The sequence below is a fragment of the Rhinopithecus roxellana genome, chromosome 7, assembly GCF_007565055.1.
Source record: "Rhinopithecus roxellana isolate Shanxi Qingling chromosome 7, ASM756505v1, whole genome shotgun sequence".
Lineage (NCBI taxonomy): Eukaryota > Metazoa > Chordata > Mammalia > Primates > Cercopithecidae > Rhinopithecus > Rhinopithecus roxellana.
In genome coordinates, this window is record NC_044555.1 from 95,271,285 (window position 1) to 95,289,494 (window position 18,210).

General features: G+C 41.4%; 1 protein-coding gene across 5 annotated transcripts in view; it reads right to left on the reverse strand.

The window, feature by feature from the left end:
- COL4A6 (collagen type IV alpha 6 chain) overlaps positions 1-18,210 on the reverse strand; it is a 298,746-nt gene that overhangs the window by 143,936 nt on the left and 136,600 nt on the right. For all 5 annotated transcript variants that reach the window (XM_010358971.2, XM_010358974.2, XM_010358973.2 and 2 more), the window contains exon 3: positions 15,313-15,393. In XM_010358971.2, coding sequence (XP_010357273.2) covers positions 15,313-15,393 — 81 coding nt within the window. The remainder of the gene's footprint in view (positions 1-15,312; positions 15,394-18,210) is intronic.

The window sequence follows — 18,210 nt, forward strand, 5'->3', positions numbered from 1 at the left end:
GCTCTGTTCATGCTAATATTTGGTCACAGGCCCATTTCTCCTCCATACCTGGGCAAGGAGGTATTGGGATGATTAATGGGTGAGAATTGCTACTCCTTCCCTTTTGTGGTCCTATCATTTCTGAATCAGAGAGTGAAAATGGGTAGGGTATGACCTCCTTCTGCATGCCTGTTCCTCTAGCCACCCACCCCCAGCCCCAGTAAAACTCTTTATAACATATTTCTCCTCTCACACCCTCATCAGTTAATCCTGCCCACTGGAAACCGTTTTCTGGATATTGGCTATATACTGTTCTATTGAATAAAGCTCTATACAAAGGAGAACCAAGACAAAGTACCATTAATCTGATTTTCAAGGGGCTCATAGTCAGTAGGGGAGAATAATAGTAATAGCAATAACATCAATGCTAAGGGTCGTAGGGATGGTGGTGACGACTATTGAGTGCTTAATGTGTGCTAAGCACTTTAAACAATTATCTCTTTTAATCTTCATAGTAAATATTATTTGTTTATTCATTCATTCAACAAAACAAATCAGACCAAGCCCTCTCGTCTTAGAACAAAGGAAATGTGAAGCTTTGTCCTCTAAGGTAGGAAAATAATCAAAGGAATGGTATCCTGAAAGTCAAGCAAAGGAAGTTTTTCAAAAAAGAGAGAGTGAAAAGGCATTTTAAATGCTGATGGTAGGTCAAGTAAGATGAGGACTGAGAGATTACTATTGTAATTAACAATGTGTTTGTCACTTGTGACCTTTATAAGAAAGGAGTGGTAGCAAGAAAGCCTGATTAGAATGGGTTCAAGAGAGAATTGGGAAAGTGGAGATTTTGAGTATAAACAAATATTTCAAGAAATTACGCTATAAGGGGAACAGGGAAATAGGATGGTAACTATAGGAGATGGTGGAGTTAAGAGAGGGTTTGATAATACTAAAATCGAATAATTAATGGAGTGCTTACTTTGTGCCAGGCACTATGTTAATTGCTTTATAGGTATTAGCCTATTTAATTATCATAACAACCCTGAAAGATAGGCAGTATTATTCCCAAGTCACAGATAAATAAATTGAAGTTCAGAAAATAGCTGAGCCATTCACCTAACACAGAGTTTCTTAACCTTGGCACTATTGACATGTTGGGCTGGATAATTCTATGTTGTGAGGGGCTGTCCTGTGCATCATAAGATGTTTAGTAGCACCCCTGTCCTCTACCCACTAGATGCCAGTATCACCCTACCAGTTGTGGCAACCAAAAATGTTCCCAGACATAGCCAAATATTCCCTGGGGGGCAATATGGTTGAGAACCAATGGGTAAATGTGGATCATTTACATATCTAGTAAATGATAGAACCATAGAACCAGGGCTTCAAAGATTAGTCTATCTGACTCCAAAATCCATGCTCTCAACCACTGCCCTTACTTGTACTCCCCAAATGGCAAATTTCTCTATCTTGTTCTGGGTCCCTGTGGGCCCCTGGGAAGTGGGAAGAAAATCTAGTCTCTAGAGTGAGGGGCAACTTAGACTCAAAGATGTTTTTGTTTGCACTGCAATTAGTGTTCCTGCTCACAAGTTCCCCGGCTCAGGCTTGCATGTAGTCCCTCGCCTCTGCTTCTCTCCCCTCCCCTCCCCTCTCCTCCTCTTCTCTCTTCTTCTTTCTACCCCATCTCGTGCCCACACCTCTTTTTCTCTCTCTCACGTGTGTGCACACACACACACGCCCACCCCTTGCCTTCATAACCGAGGAAAGACTTTAAAAACACTCTTCAGAGCTTAAGTCTCTGCTTTACTGTGGGCCTGTTTCCCCATATGTAAGATGAAAGGGTCAGACTAGATGATCGTCCTTCTGGCTCTGCCATCTGTTCTGTGAGTCTAGTGCTCTCCCTTTTATCATTGGGCAAATACTTTTGTTGGGGGGATGAGGCGGGTGTTTGGAACAAGGGACGTTTGAGGCCTTCCAGTGTGGAAGCTGGTGCAAAGCTCCCAGGCTGCGTTTGTCTTTGTGCCGTGTTTGCTTCTTCAGAACTGCCTTCTCCCGTCGCTCAGGGCCGAGGGCTGCTCTGGCTCTGGCCATGGTCTGGCGTGGTGGGGCGGCGGGTCAGACAGGGCAGTGTCCAGGGCTACCCTGGCAGCCTGGGCTGGCAGGGGGAATTTCTGTCGCTTCTGCTCCATTTCCCTCCTGGCCTCCGGGCCCTCTCCCTGGGCGGCCTCTCCACTGACCCTGGGAGGTCACCTCCCAGCCACGGGTGGGTGGTGGCGCTGCAGGGATGGCTGTGTGTGGGAACGGGCGCTGTTCTCGGGGCTCCCCGAGGAGCGAGGATCTCTGGGGGGTGATGTGAAGAGCCCGGGTGATCCCAGGGCGGGATCAGGTTCCCCTCAGGAATCTGGGAAACTCTCAAGGAAGCCCTGCGGGGGCTAGTCAAACTGTCTGAGGTCTGGGGTCTGGGGGCGTTTGGTCATTGGGCTGTAAATGCAGGGAGAGGGCAGGGGTACTTGCCACATTGCAGGCTGTGGTCCCTCCAAGGGACCTTGGAGGCCTTCAAGTCTCCTTGCTCCTTTTATGAAGGAGGGGGAAGAGGGAGAGTCGGGCTTCTATTTTGCTCTCAGAGCTCTGGCTCAGTTTGGACTTGATTTAAAAAGTAAAATTCAGAGAGAAGTTTTAATTTCTTACTCTGGTACCAATCACTGGAGCCATGGGACCCCAGTTCTGATAATGGATCGCATCAGATCATTAAACTGTCTGTCATATGCCTCCAAAAGCAACCCACCTTAGGCATCTTGGGACTCTGTGTCCTCCTGCTGCTGAGCCTCTTCTTATGTTTCTTATCTGTGTCTTTGTGGTACCTTTGTGGTTCCTTCAGGGGTCAATATTAGTATCTATGTAGATATGCAGGTTTAAGCCCATTTCTGAATTCACAGAGTGTCTGAATGGGTTTTAAGGACAGCAAATGTTGCTGTATATATGTGTGGCTTTTCCCTATGTGTATTTTCAGTTAATAATTCTTCAACTGAATTTCAAAGGCTATGTTTAACCCCTGGCTTCCTTTCCTCCCTGAGCTTTGTGAAGTTTAAGGCTCTATTCCTAAAGCAAAGGGGCCCTGTCTGGGGAGCCTGTTTAGACCTGTCTCTTCCTTTTGTTTGCTTTCTTTTTGTCTCTCTCTGGGGAAACCTGGCTCCTGAACCCTGGTTACCCCTCATTCCGCTCTGGGCCCCACAGCATGTTCCTCCACAGCTCCCTCCCTTGCTCATAGCTGTATTGGCATTCCCCCAACAACTTGTGAAGGGGGTAGCAACCACTGACTCGTGTCAGCTCTGAGAGAGAACCCAACTGAAGTAATGGAATGCAAAGTCACTACAATTACTTGAACTAGCAAAGACATGTACAAGGACAGAGACCACAGTTTCTTTGATAATCAAACATATACATTAATTTCCCTTGGGGCCAAAGAAATGAGCATTTTTTTCTTTCGGTCTTCAAAAATTAAAAAGTAAAACTGAGCTTATAAGGCTGAGGATAAAAAGTGTAAATGCTGTCACAGCAAAGCCTAGGGTTTAGCTAAGTCTACAGTAGGAGCCTGCCATGGTTGCAGTCAGTAATTCAGGATAATGGCACAATTCTAAGGTACTCTGCAGACTTTTCTGCTGACCAAGCTTTAAAATCTGTTTTATATGAAACAATGACTTCCTCCTTTCATGATTCCCCAAACCCTGCCTTATACTTATAACCCCCAAAATAAAATTTGTCAAGTAGGAAACAGATGCTCTTTCAGGACCCTTTGAGTTGGTCTTTCTCCCTGGGCATCACAGAAATTACAGGAGCTTTTAACATCCCACAGAGAAAAGCATCTAATAGTCCTACCTCTGGAATCAAGACAGGATCATCTCAGTGATGCCAATTCCACTTGATTTTATGATGAATTCTCCTTAAGTGGAATCAGTAGGGACTAACCAATGGAGATACTGGTTTCCAAAGAGTTAGAGAAATGTGAGGGAAAGGAGCTAGAACTATTTTCCAGCTAATTTTTTACAAATTAAAATGTCATACATTCATTTAAAGTGAAGACAAGGTCACATCATCAAATCACTAGTTTGGGTGACTCTCTCTCTCTCTCTCTCTCTCTCTCTCTCTCTCTCTCTCTCTGTGTGTGTGTGTGTGTGTGTGTGTGTGTGTGTGTGTGTATTCAGGAATAGAGAAAACCACTGAAAGACAGCATCTAAGCAGCAGAAAAAACAAAATTTCCATTCTGTTATGCTAGGGGATCTTGGACATGCCACTTAACATCTAAAAATAGGGAGCTTCGTGTTTGCCTATCATGTCTCTTACTCTCACTCCAATCCACCCTGGATAACCCTCATCAAATTAATATTCCTAAAGAATATTTTTTATCATAATATTTTTAAAAAGGGATTGCTTAATTACTCCAGACCATACCAATCTATCCATTTGAGGTTTAGTGATCTACCATTCAGACTTTTAATCAGATGGAGTGATGGGTAGTCAAACATTGGCATGTGTGTGTGTGTGTGTATGTGTAGCCTCCCTAAGTAGAAGTCTGGTACTTATGAAATGTTTGCATTCCCCACAGTGCCTGCGCCAATATTTAGCCCCCAGAGTACTTTCTTAAATATTTTTCTAGGGGGCTTGAACCTCACACAACACAATGAGATAAAAGAAAATACAGAACATAGTCTAGGACTTCCACCTCTAAAAGTAAAGATGGTCATTAAATAATTGGCTATGTGCCTCATTTGTTAAAATAAAAGCTCTTTTGAAAAGATGACAGTGAAGCAAATTTCTGCAAAGCAATGCACATTTTCCCATCAACTTCTACTATAGCTTAGAGAGATGCTGTGCAATTAATTTTCTTAAACATTCTTGGAAGACTTCCATTAATGCGAGTCTTCTCAAAGTAGACACCAAATTACTTCCCTGACATATACTTGGTAATTTTATCTCCACACGTTTTTAACTCCATTGCAGTGAACTTTCATACAGTCAGTGGCCTACATAAAGGGACAGACCCACATTAGAGCTGTGAAAACTGACATGACTCCTCACAAAACTTGTAAGCACGTATGAAAAACAGGCTTTCCTTAATTTTGGAATTCATTTCTTAAAGCTTTAAAAGAGAAGGATATTAGAAAAACATTTTAAAACCCAGACAGGGATATAAATGGATGCTATATATGCAGTCAGGAATTACTACTCACTAGGGTAGAGGAGGAAGGGCAATTGATTTGTTGATAGCTGGTCGATGTCTTCCTAGCAGATTTTCTCCACTCCAAGTATTCCTCCAATCACAACAATCTGACTGCAATGAGTAATACAGGGAGCTCAGCTGATTATGGCCACAAAGGTTTCAGAGGCCATTTGACCTCTGAAGGTCATTAAATAATTGGCTATGTGCCTCATTTGTTAAAATAAAAGCTCTTTTGAAAAGATGACAGTGAAGCAAATTTCTGCAAAGCAATGCACATTTTCCCATCAACTTCTACTATAGCTTAGAGAGATGCTGTGCAATTAATTTTCTTAAACATTCTTGGAAGACTTCCATTAATGCGAGTCTTCTCAAAGTAGAAGTGGAAAGAACACTATGCAGGGGAATGGAACACTTGATTTAAATCTCAGTTATGTCATTTACAAGAGATCTTGGGACAGTCTCTTAACCTCTCTGAAACTTTCTTCCAAGCTCCATAATTAAAGTGAGGGAAAGAGCATTCATAGGCATGCCAGGAAAGCCTTTTGTAACCTACGATGTACCTCTTGAGGGCCGGATCCAACCCTCCAGGCTTGCAATTTTTTTATTTAATAAGTTCCTTTGGTGTTTCACTTCTCCCAGTTCCTGAGATCCCCATTGCTTTATTCTATGTGAAGTTGTCAAGGTGAAGCTCTAAAGTTGGTTGCATGACTATGTTATAAGAAAAGAGCAAGAGACTTTGTGACAGTTATTTTTCTCTTATCCAGAGTTCTTTTGCCTCTGTCTGTGGGCTCCCATATATTTTAAGTATGGTTTAGGCCAGTGGTCTCCAAATCCTCTTGACTGCACACCCTTTTTCAATTAGAAAAGCTTTGAGCATGCTTCCTCAATACATGTATATTTATACATTATTAACAATTATATAAATCATACACATGTCCTACTCTCTCCCCTATATATTAACGATAATATATATAAAATGAAACACAATGAATAAAAAGTGTAAAAGGATGAGACAAAGATGAAATAAACAGCATATTAAATGTCTTGTTAATTGTGATGGCTTGGCCGGGCGCGGTGGCTCAAGCCTGTAATCCCAGCACTTTGGGAGGCCGAGACGGGCGGATCACAAGGTCAGGAGATCGAGACCATCCTGGCTAACACGGTGAAACCCCGTCTCTACTAAAAACTACTACACCATCCTGGCTAACACGGTGAAACCCCGTCTCTACTAAAAATACAAAAACTAGCCGGGCGAGGTGGCGGGTGCCTTGTAGTCCCAGCTACTCGGGAGGCTGAGGCAGGAGAATGGCGTGAACCCGGGAGGCGGAGCTTGCAGTGAGCTGAGATCCGGCCACAGCACTCCAGCCTGGGTGACAGAGCGAGACTCCGTCTCAAAAAAAAAAAAAAAAAAAAAAAAAAAAAAAAAATTGTGATGGCTTTATTATATTATTAGCTAATACCTCAAGGCACAATATATACTTAGGGCACGATCTTTCATCACTGAGAATTGATACAAGTCCATATCTCATATAGTGTTCTTCTTTATTCTTGCAATGTTTTTGCTGACTTCTTGTCAGGTATAATTAGATTTTCATGGTTTTTACCTCATGACGAGGCTGATAAAAAACTCATTCTAGGAGTAGAAGTGTGAGCCCTACCATTTTCATGTGCTTACATTACTAGTATTGTCTCCAATACATGGTCTATTTGCAGGAATCTTCTTAAGCTGCTTGTCCATTTTGTGAAGGTTAAATGTAGTTAAATATAATCCATAAATCTACTTAACTAGGTCCAAGGAAACATCAATATCTCTGGCATACATTCAGGAAAAAAAGTAAGGGCCCCAAGGACACCCCTCCATCTTGTAGAGCCCCCACTCTTCCCTCAGGATACCTTACAGAGCATGAGCAACAGGAAAGCCAAGGAAAGCCGACCCATCTGATGAGGACGTCAGTGAAAATACATATATTACATATAATAGTAATAATAATAGTCTAATACATAGCATTTAGTGAACCACACAGCTTTAAACACTTTACATAAATTATTTAATCCAAAATCTTAATTTCTTTCTAGCGTCTCTCATATTAAATGTAAATAGAAATTTTCATATTTTCTTCTATACCCAACAGATTGACCTGCATGCTCTCCCCCCTCCACCCCCGCAATTTGCAGACCACTTATTCAGGTTCTGAGATTAAGAATCTTTGGATAAGTGGGATGCCTCTATAAATTACATTGCAGCAACTCCTCCCTGCTATCATAGCATTTAGCGAACCACACAGCTTTAAACACTTTACATAAATTATTTAATCCTAAATCTTAATTTCTTTCTAGTGTCTCTCAAATTAATTGTAAACAGAAATTTTCATATTTTCTTCTATACCCAACAGATTGACCAGCATGCCCCCCCCCCCCCCCAATTTGCAGACCACTTATTCAGGCTCTGAGATTAAGAAACTTTGGATAAGTGGGATGCCTCTATACAGTACATTGCAGCAACTCCTCCCTGTTATCCTGCTGCTGCAGTTTTCATGTGTGCTGATAAATGACAAAAAATAGAAACTGGAGTCAAAGATAAGTGACATAGGAAGCAATCCCAGGCAACTGAAGACAGAGGGGAGAAACTAGGTGAGGAGGAGGCCATGGTGGAGAAAACGGGAATGAGGGATGGAAAGCTAGAAATGGAGCAAGAGGGAAGGAAGTCTTGAGGGAGAAAAGACGAGGGAGGAAAGGAAGAACAAGAAGAAAAAAGGGGCACAACATCTGGCAACTGAAGGAGAGGGTAGACTAGGAGGAGATAATATGTCACTTGTTGACCTGCAAGATGCTCACCCATGTCTTAACATCTGATGTCTCTGTCATATGACTTAGCAGGGCCAGCAAAAGGAAAACTGAGTGGTCCCCCAAAATTTGTGATTTGTGCACACAGATACGCAGAGTGAGCATGCCTCCTCTTATCAGAGAGGCACATGAGATTTATTCAAGCAATGCAAGGACAGGGCAATGCTTCATTTAAAGAGCGAGTTTCTAAAGCTAGAACGGTAAGCAGAATGACTCCTAGGCAAGGCAGGGAAGATTTTGTTGGGTTTTGGTGAAGAGAAATTCCTGTGACTCTTCAAATCACACCATCCAGATGACCAAGGAAGGGGAGTCCTGCACATTCCTGCAGAAGCACAATTTCAGCTGTCAGGAGTGTCTAGAAGCAGCAGCACTAAAGAAGCCACAGCAAATGAGTTATATCTGAGACAGCTGCCAAAACACTATTCGGAAGATAGGACATTGTCAAAAATCACCTTCCATATCTCACTTCAATACCAGAAAGCATGATAATGCACTCTAGGGGCAAGGAACCATCAGGGTACAGTAATGTAGTGTCTGACTTAGATTGTCAGAGCTTGCAGTTCCTTTGAGATCACACATCCCAAATCTCATCCTACCTATGGGAAAACTGAGACCTTGAGAGGGGAAAGCACCAAACCAAAGTCATCCAGCTGGCAACGCTCACACATGACACTTAGGTCTCTGAATAGTTAAAGCAGTGTTTCTTGTCTCCACAGCTGTGTATTTATCTATCTCCTTCTCCAGCTCCTTGGCTCTTCTCTAGCAGAAGCCTCCCTCACTAGTACATATAATATATTCCATAAATCCTATAATGTCACAATACAATCAAATAAATGATTAAGATAACCACGAACATCTGCAGGGCTATGATTGCATCTTGATTCAGTGCAGAGACACACGTTTTAACTATCATTAATTATCCTGAACCTAAAGAACCATATTTAAATATACAAAGACCCCCGATTTTCTACTCCCCCGTTTCTGCCACCTAGTGGCTACTTCTCTGCTCAGAAGTTACTTCACCCCTCCCACAAGGAAGAGGAACAAGACCATCAACTTTGCACAAGGTTAAGAGGCTTTTAATGAAAGGTTTGGTGGAGAGGACGGTGGAAACAATGTCACAAAGAAAGTTAGGGATTACCTTTGACTCACAATTATTCATTAATGTTCTCATCTTGGAGAAAGAATGAATTGCTGGAAGTAAAAGATAAGCATTTTGCCAAGTCCCTTGCATTGTTAGGTACAGAGTAAGAAGCAATCAAGCCAAAGAAGAGGCCAGGGTCAAAAACTCAGAGGAGTTAAGGAAAGCAGAATCCCAGAGCAAACTATTGAAATCAGATGTGTGGTCCTTGCAGCTAACAGGAGCTAAAGAAGATGTGACAATGACTGCCCTGGCTCTTTGCCTTCTTTCAGCAGCAGGGATTACTCCTTCAACAGGAGACTTCCCATCAACTTCACAGCATCCTAACAGCTAATCCTGGATGTGGAGAGCAGGGCTAGAACCACACCTATGCAAAATTGCTTGGTCAGTTGGTCAGTCTTTCATGAGACAGTGTGTAGTGCCTACGGACTCTGCAGAGTCTAAGAACACTCAGTCTCTCTGCTTTAGTTGTTCTTAAGACAGTGGAGAGCTGACAAGTGAAGAGAAATGATGATAAGAGTAGATAACACCAGCCTGGCAGATTGTGGAAAGCTTCCCAAAGAGATGAAATCTGTGCTCAGTTGTAAAGGATGGATAAATAGAAGCAAGTCAACAGAGAAAGGATAGAGCTAGTGGAAGACTAGTACACGTAGAAGGGGTGGCAAGTATAAAACCTGCAACACATTAAACAACACAGTAGCTCTGAGAACTATGAACAGTTCAGTGAACTCATATTTTTTTGAAAATATTTGTCTTGTTTTGTTTTCTGAAGTGAGGAGGGTTCCTAATGAGAGATAATATTGGAGAGGTAGTCCAGGGCCAGGTAATGAAGGACTTTATAGGTTTTCTAGAGATGGGACTTTATTGTGAAGTCCATGGGGGAGCCATTGAAGGACTTTAAGCAAGAGTTTCATGATACATATCTGTGTTTTGGAAAGATTATGGCAGGACAGTGGCAAATTGAGAGAGAGTGAGATTAGAGGCTGAGAGATCAGTCTTGAGGTTACTGAGGTAATTCTGGCAAAAAAAATGATATGAGCCTGGATTGGGGAAATGGGTATGGAGAGAAGTGGATGTATTCAAGCTCAATTTCAGAAGACAAATGGACAGGACTTAATGATGGATTGGAGGTAGCAGGGAAAGGAAAGAGAAGACAAGAATGACTCCCAGTTTTCTGGCTTCAGCAGCTCAGTGCTTGTTGATGCCATTTGTTGTGATGGGGAAGACATGGATAGAATTTAGGAAGGAGTACATCTGGTGGGGGTTGGTAATGGAGTTCTGTATAGACATGTTTATGGAGTCAGCGAAATCCAAGCAGAGATAACCAGCAAGAAATTGACAATGCCTATCTGAAACTAGGAGAAAGATCTGAACTAGAGCTAGAGATTTAATATTTATCATTGTATGGATGGTGGCTGAAATCCCTGGAGTATATAAAACCACCCTGGGAGAGGCCTACACTGAGAAGAAATGTGGGATGAGGACAGAATGCTGGGAGATCCCAATCACAGTAGGAAAAGAACTAGGAAAGGATAGCATAACATTCAAGGGAACAGAAAGTTTCAGGAGAGAAGGAGGTGTCTTATATAGCAGGGCCATCATGGAAGATAAGGAATGAAAAATATTCATTGGATTTGGCAACAAGTAACTTAGTAGTGATTAGTGTCAGCAATAGGGCCAGCCCACAGATGTCTGAGGAGTGAGAGGGGCAAATATTTGTCATGAAATAAGGCACAAAACTTAAGTGCAGGCAGTTGGAGCAAGGCCTAACCACCCAAGGAGGTGATATACAATATGAGCTTTCATATTGGAGCAGTAGAGGACAAAGACATTGGTGTGTGTTGTAGTGGCTAGTCAGGGCTAGTCAGGAGAGGGGCATGAGGGGATACACAAGGAGGAGGAAAGATGTACATTGCAATTTCCTAATTCAGGAGAAAATGGAAAGGTTTCTTGGTAGCCATGGCACCAGTCAGCTGACACAGGGAATGCCAGATGTTTGCAGGAGAATAAATTGAAGGACTAGTTGTTAATGCATCTGGGTTCTGGAATTCATGGGAAACACATTTTATGGCAATGGAACAGCAGGATGCAGGCAGGAGATAAGGAATTAAGAAACCTGGGCTCAGTTTCACATGAAACTCAGGCTAGCTTCATAAACTCTCAAGCTAGGCATAAAATGGGGGACAAACAGCCTTTACCTAGAGGGCAATCCAAACATTCCCCATGGTTTTGGATTATCTATGATAATGCTTCTTTAGATGGCATGGATAGTTAGGAGGTCACCATGTTTTAGATGAACACCAGAACAATGTTCAAACAGGGAAAACTCTAAAAGAGTATTAAGGAATACTAGGCTCAGAAGAAAACAAACTGCCCCCTCCTCCCACCCCCAACTTCAGACAAATACACACTGATGGAGTATAATGCAGAGATAGCTTTCACATCTAGTAGGGAAAAAAGAGAAGTGTTGGAAATGTCAACCTAAAATGTTTTGTTTAATCAAGTGGCAGGGGAAAAAATACCAGGGAAGAGAACAACCCGAAAGAATAGTTCTTCCAGATAATAACACCTACTCCTAAGAAAGAAAAGTGAAAGTCATATATTAAGTTCAAATCTGAACATCTGGGTGAAAACGTCTTTATTTAACACCATGAGGCAGTTCATTTTTAAAGATTGCCATTCTCTTAAAGTTGGCTAAATAAGGTTTAGCCACTAGCAGGCTGGTGACCTTGGGCAAGTCACTTACCAGTTTCTTTATTTGTTGCATACATACAGGATTACAGCCCCTGAAAGATGTTTTGGAAACTGCAAAGCAGTGCACCAACATTAGGTAGGGACTTTTACCAGGCAGGGCATACCTTTGAGAAATCGGTTTGAGATAGCTTCAGCCAAAAAGGGCTAGATTGCAGTTTTGCAGGAGTACTAGGTGTTGTGTAAAGGTCCTAGTCAGTTCAAGAGGACTTTGGCAAAGAAAAAGTACACACTGCCCAGCAAGCTATGTGCTTGATGTTTCCCCAAGGCAGGGGGCAGGCCTGCCAAGGGCTGCAGCATATCTCGGGGGTGACCCAATGTTCCGTTCCGCTCCCAGCTCAAGAGAAACAGCTTGAAATATAAATGGGGCCCTCTGCTCAGCTAAGGAAAACAGTCCCAAATCTTTCTGAAATCTGCACACAAGGGGTACTGAGGGGCTGTCCTGCAGGGTCAATAGTGCTGGGGCCAGTTTAAACAATTCTGCTTGGCCCTGGGAACATAGGAGGAAAGGGAGGATGACTAAACAGGACCTGGTTGTGCTTCAAGCATCCACGTTCATGGTTTTCTGCATGAGCATAGGTCTTATCTATTTGGGAAATAGGACATTCCTGCTCTCGACTCGTGAAATATGGCTTAGTCTGGTTCAGTAACTTTGACAAGCATTCTTTGAAACTTTAGACTTTGCAAATACATTTTTAGGAACATATTTGACAGTGTGGAGTCTGTGTCTTTTAAATATTGAGGGAAAAATCTGTGCAGTGATATTCTAATTTCCTCCATCCCCCACCCCCTCAGCCACTCAGATGTTTTCAAAAGAGAAGCCAGACTAAGGCTCCAGATGTTTGAAACCTAAATGAGGGCTCCTCATGAAATAAATCTACTGCCCTCCATTTCCAGAGATCAAAATCTTAGCCAGGGGTTTAACAATGAGGTCACTGTAGGCATGTTTGCCTGGTGTAGGACTGACGTCCGATCAGATACATAAGATTTTATACTTTTAAAGGCTCCCCAACCCAACAAACAGCCCAGAGCTTCTCAGTTTCCTGGTTGTTGTGTCTGCTTCTCATCCTGCCACAATCCATCGGGAAATGTCCCTTTGTGTCAAACCTTAAATCTCACTTGCACCGATTTGGGTCATTTTTATTTGCTGCATCTTTGCAGAGGTAAAGTAAGTCAATAAGAATCATCAGTTAGGAAAGTGGCTAGAGAATATGTCCAGGAAATTCACAGAAGAAATATAAATTTCCAGGTAATATGTGAAAAGACACTTAAACTCAGGGAATTAGAAGGATTTTCACTCATCATGTTAGCAAAAATATCAAGTGTTGGCAAGGGTGTAGAAACATGGGCATTTTGTACAATGCTGATGGGAATATAAATTGCAGAATACTTTGTAGCCTAATTTGGCAGTGGCTTTGAAGGTTAAAAATGTCTATTACCCTTCTACCAGGTAATTACGATCCTTAGTGTCTATGCTAGAGATGTATCTATGCTTGAGCTAGTATCTATGCTTGAACACAAGGAGGCCTGCTCAAAGATTTTCACTGTAGCTCTGCCATTTTACAAATAGCAAAAGTTTAGAAACAACCTAAGTAGCTGTCAAAAGGGGAATGGCTGAATTAAACTATGGGGTAGAGAGAAATATCTTAAGGACACGTTAAATTTACAAAAAGGGCCCAGAACATATACTTAGACTTCTATTTTGGACAAGAAAATCAGATAATGAGACTATTTTTAGACATATGTGTACATATCTCTCTGATTATGTATGGAAAAAGATAAGAATGACAGTAGTGGCACTGAGAGAGCATCAAGGGAGATTTTTGCTTTGTCTATACTGCTTGCATGTTGTTCAAGAATACATTCATATATTTATTGTGAATTTTTTTTTTCTAGAATGTCTCAGAGGTAAGGGTATAGATCTTGGTGGCTACAGTGAGAGGCAGCAGTAGGCAAGTTGGTGACGTAAATAGATGAGAAATCAAAGGACCCAGATCAAGGCCTGGAATCTGTCATTATTTTGCTATGTGATACCAGGAAGTAATTTTCCTTCTGAGTCTGTTTCCTCTGTACAATCAACGAATAATATGTGAAGCTTACTAAGAAACCTTCCCTTTCTCATATTTTACGATTCTCTAAGTCCATGTCTTTAATGTAGAATAGGTCTGGTCCCCTTTGATGAGAAGATGGATTTTTATTCTCTTCCTTCAAATTCTGGCATAGTTTGACATTTCACTTTACCCCAAATGTAAGATAATGAAAGAGAAGGTAGAACGGTCACTGTGTTCCCTGTTTGGCTACGGATTTGAAAGTTTGGTTGACCTATTTATACTACTACCTTCTTTTGACAGTATAAGCCCTTAGGCTTGTTTGAGTGTGATGAGAGTGCATTCACAATGCTAGAAATGGGAAGTTCTGAACTCTGTAGGATGGCCATTAATCCTGGAAACACACCCACCCACCCCCCCCCACACACACACACACAGATGGAGCATCCCTAATCCAAAAATCCAAAATCCAAAATGCTCCAATGAGCATTTCCTCTGAGTGTCACATCAGTGCTCAGGAAATGGTGGATTTTGAAACATCTCAGATTTCAGATTTTTGAATTAGGGATGCTCAACTTGTGTATGTGTCTAATTTTTTTTTCAGATTGAACCCCTTTCAACACTTTTCCTGTGTTATACTAAAAATGCATTTTTTCAGTGAAAATCATAGATACAAATATCTAGGGGCTATGCATATTCAGGAATTGATAGAAGTGCTGTGTCAATGCACTGAGTTCATTGCAATTTGCTCAACAATTTGAACTGTGCATTGCTAATGAGGGACAATACATGGACTATGTCACAACATTTTAAAACGTATCCTATGTTGTAATGTAATACCTATAAACCATTCTTCATGTATTGTCACCTATATTTCTGGACTTTATGGCTACCCTGTTCTCTTGAGTCTATCACTAACAAGCAGGGTGATTTTGGACAAGTCACATCCACAGTCTGTAGATAACAATTGGAACACCTGTTCCCCAGACTGGGAGGGAAGAATCAAGTGAGCTATGAAAATTTACACTTATCTACAAACATCATCACAATCTGGCTCTCTACAACCTAATTGGCTTTTGGAAAAACTCCAGATGAAACTCTGAGGAAACCTTGGCATTAAGTGAATGAAGGAAACCTCTTCTTGGTACCTCAGAGACTTTGACCAATCTAACTCTGACTATCATCAGTTAGCAAAGCTCCTTCCAGCTGGTCCTCATCACTTTGCTTGTTCCATGAGGTCATAAGAGTAAATTCTATGCAGTTTATTTCTAAAGAAAACAGATAACAGCTCCCATGCAACTATTTGTCTTTCAACAATGAAATAAGCAACTTACTCTCGCTCCTTTCTCAGGAAAACACTGACAGCTCCCACTGCAGTCTTGGCCCCCACACGGCTTTCCATAAGACTTCTCTCCCTATTAAAAAAAGGAAAAAGTTAATAAACCATGTGAACCAAGAAGCAATGTTGTCCCAGCAAACCTAACTCTTAGCTTCTTTACCAAGTAAATCTTTCGCGGCTTAATGATCTTATCTGATGTTGTCAGTAATCAAATGAAATAAAAACTAATCTTAAGCTAGCATCCTTTCAGGTCAGGTCTATACCTCATCAAATAAATAGCCGGTTTTGGAACTTTACTTTAGACACCTGCTCACTGGTAGAAATTCCAGGCACAATATACAACAGAATTACTTGGGGGCTGGAAATAGACTCTAGACATATTCCTGTGAAAACAGGTGTCCAGTGACTTACAGATTTGCACTCATTGATAAAATGTAGCTATAGCAGATAACTTGAATGAAATTCAAGTGCTAGATGTGTAGTGACAAATGAAAATGGCTACCTTGTACTCTGCTCTCAGAATTGTTCTTCTCAAACTCCATTTCAGCACACCATTCAAACCTTACAGTGGCACTCCCATGCCCAGTTAGTCAGATCCAGATTCCTCAGTCGGTATTTTATAGTACCCCCCCAGCTCTCTAATTTCACTTTTCCCTCTCCTCTGATTGATGGTGATGATTGCTAGCTGAATTTCTGCAAGGCCCGCACGTGACCTGACATGTGCTGATCCTCACCAACCTCATCTCCTTTCTCTCTGGCTCACTCTGCTTCAGTCACACAGGAGGGCGTTCATTCTGTTCATTAAAAACATCAAGCCTGTTCCTGTCTCAGGGGCTCTGCCCTCGCTGTTCCTTTTGTTTGCAATGTTCTTCTCCGAGATTTTTTTTTTAAAAATCCTGGCCTCTTTTCATCACTCAGGTCTCAGTTCAATTGTCCATTCTCAGAGAGGCCATTCCTGAGTCTCCAGTTACTTCCAATCATATAATTTCATTACCTTTTCATCATTAGACATTCTGTCTACTCCTACTAGAATGTAAGCTTCATGTAAGTAGGGACTTCATTGTCTTGTCCAACACTGTATCTCCAATGTCTAAAACCATGGATGACACTCAAGGAATTTTTGGTGACCACATGAATGGAGTTAGGATTTGAACTCAGGTCTGACTAACTCCAAAGTCTTGACCTTAACCCTTAAGCCTTAGTGTTTTCTAAGTCCTTTGTCTACCAGAACCTCAATACAAAGACTCAACAATAAGAAAAACTGCAATTCTGACCATATCCACCTTGGAAAAAAAGCAAAACATAAATTCTAACTATTATCTGTAACAAGAACTTTATCTCTGGGATGCATGGATTTAGAACCATCCAACTTTTTTATTTAATGTTGGATTTTTTTTCCAAAGAGAAAGGCATATTTATGAGCTGACCTCGCACTTGATCATTCTTGCCTCTGTGTACTGTGTGCCTTTTCCTAATTCCTAGAGAGCACTGTGAATTTCTCAGATGGTCTCTTATCTCTTTAGACATTCCCACAACACTTTATCAGCACAACACCTTGGTAATAAGGTAGTGATGGCAAAGCTATGACAAAATATTACTATTTTAGATTCCAAACACCTTCCTTATACGTTATAGTTTCTCTCTCTTATAAGCCCTTGACATGGTAAGTGCTATTGCACACTTTCCAGTTTACCTTCCATTTTATGGAATATAGGACAGGCAAGTTTTCATAAGGGTGAGATCAAGATCAGGAGGAAGCTAGGGGCTGGGAAACAAGAGAGAACTGAGAGAGCAGCATTGAATTTTATCTCCACCTGTGCTGACACCCTTGTCTAATGTTGACTACTATATTTCTTGGTATTAAGGATAATTTGTATTTCCTTCTCCATACATTCCTGTGTTTTCTAAGCAGTCTTCAACAAGCACATATAATTAATAAGAATACAAAATACATGATATTAAGTGATAAAAATCATCCCCTTCAAGGACGAGAACTTGACAGGTGTTGCCAAAGTTGAAATGGCATCTATTCGGAGCTATGGCTTACTTCCAAACAATGTCTGTTTGAGTGTTCCATAAAATTGGTCTATAGTAGATGAAAAGTTTCCAGACCCCTCAAACATGGAGCAAAGAGGCTGGAAGCAAGGGAACTGGAAAAGAGGGGGGCAAAAAAAACGATAGCAGAAGCTGAACAAACCCGTAAGAATCAGAAGCTAAGGTTTCTTAGGAACTCGCCAGAACAAGGAGGCAAAGACACTCAGCTAACAGACAGGAAGTCATCACTGTCCTTTGTCACTGAGGAAAGTAACCAGAGAAGCCCTGTTGGCCATAAGGCAATTTCCTGTAATGCCAGCCCTGGCAGTTTCCCCAGTTCCCCAGGAGTCTTCAATTACAGTGAGGTGGGAAGAGTGAAGGCAGGCTTCCAGGGAACATGACCAGACTAGACCTGAGAAGCCTCTGCTTTATCCTGGCATGTCTGGGGACACTCCACCCCCTGCTTGACCAGGCCATGTGGCTGGTGTCATTTCCACCTTGGAATGCTCTCCCTTTTCTCTCAAGATCAAACCTTTCTTATACCCAAGAAAATTAAAACTGGAAAGATTTTGGGAGATCATCTAATACAGTGGTTCTTAACTCTATTCAAGCAGTACCTTATTATTTTTATTATAATTATTACTCTCCCTTGCCATCCTAAAAAGAAATTCATAGGAATAAGTTATAATAAAAATGTAAGGAAAAATTTTAAAAGCACATAGCATGCCCTAACTGTATTGCAAAGAAAAAAAAAAAAAAAAACAGAAGAAAAGTCATTTGTAATAAAAAGATAGGTATTTCAATATATAAAAGCTCATACATGGCTATATTAGAAGATGTCATGAAGTGGTAGTCAGAG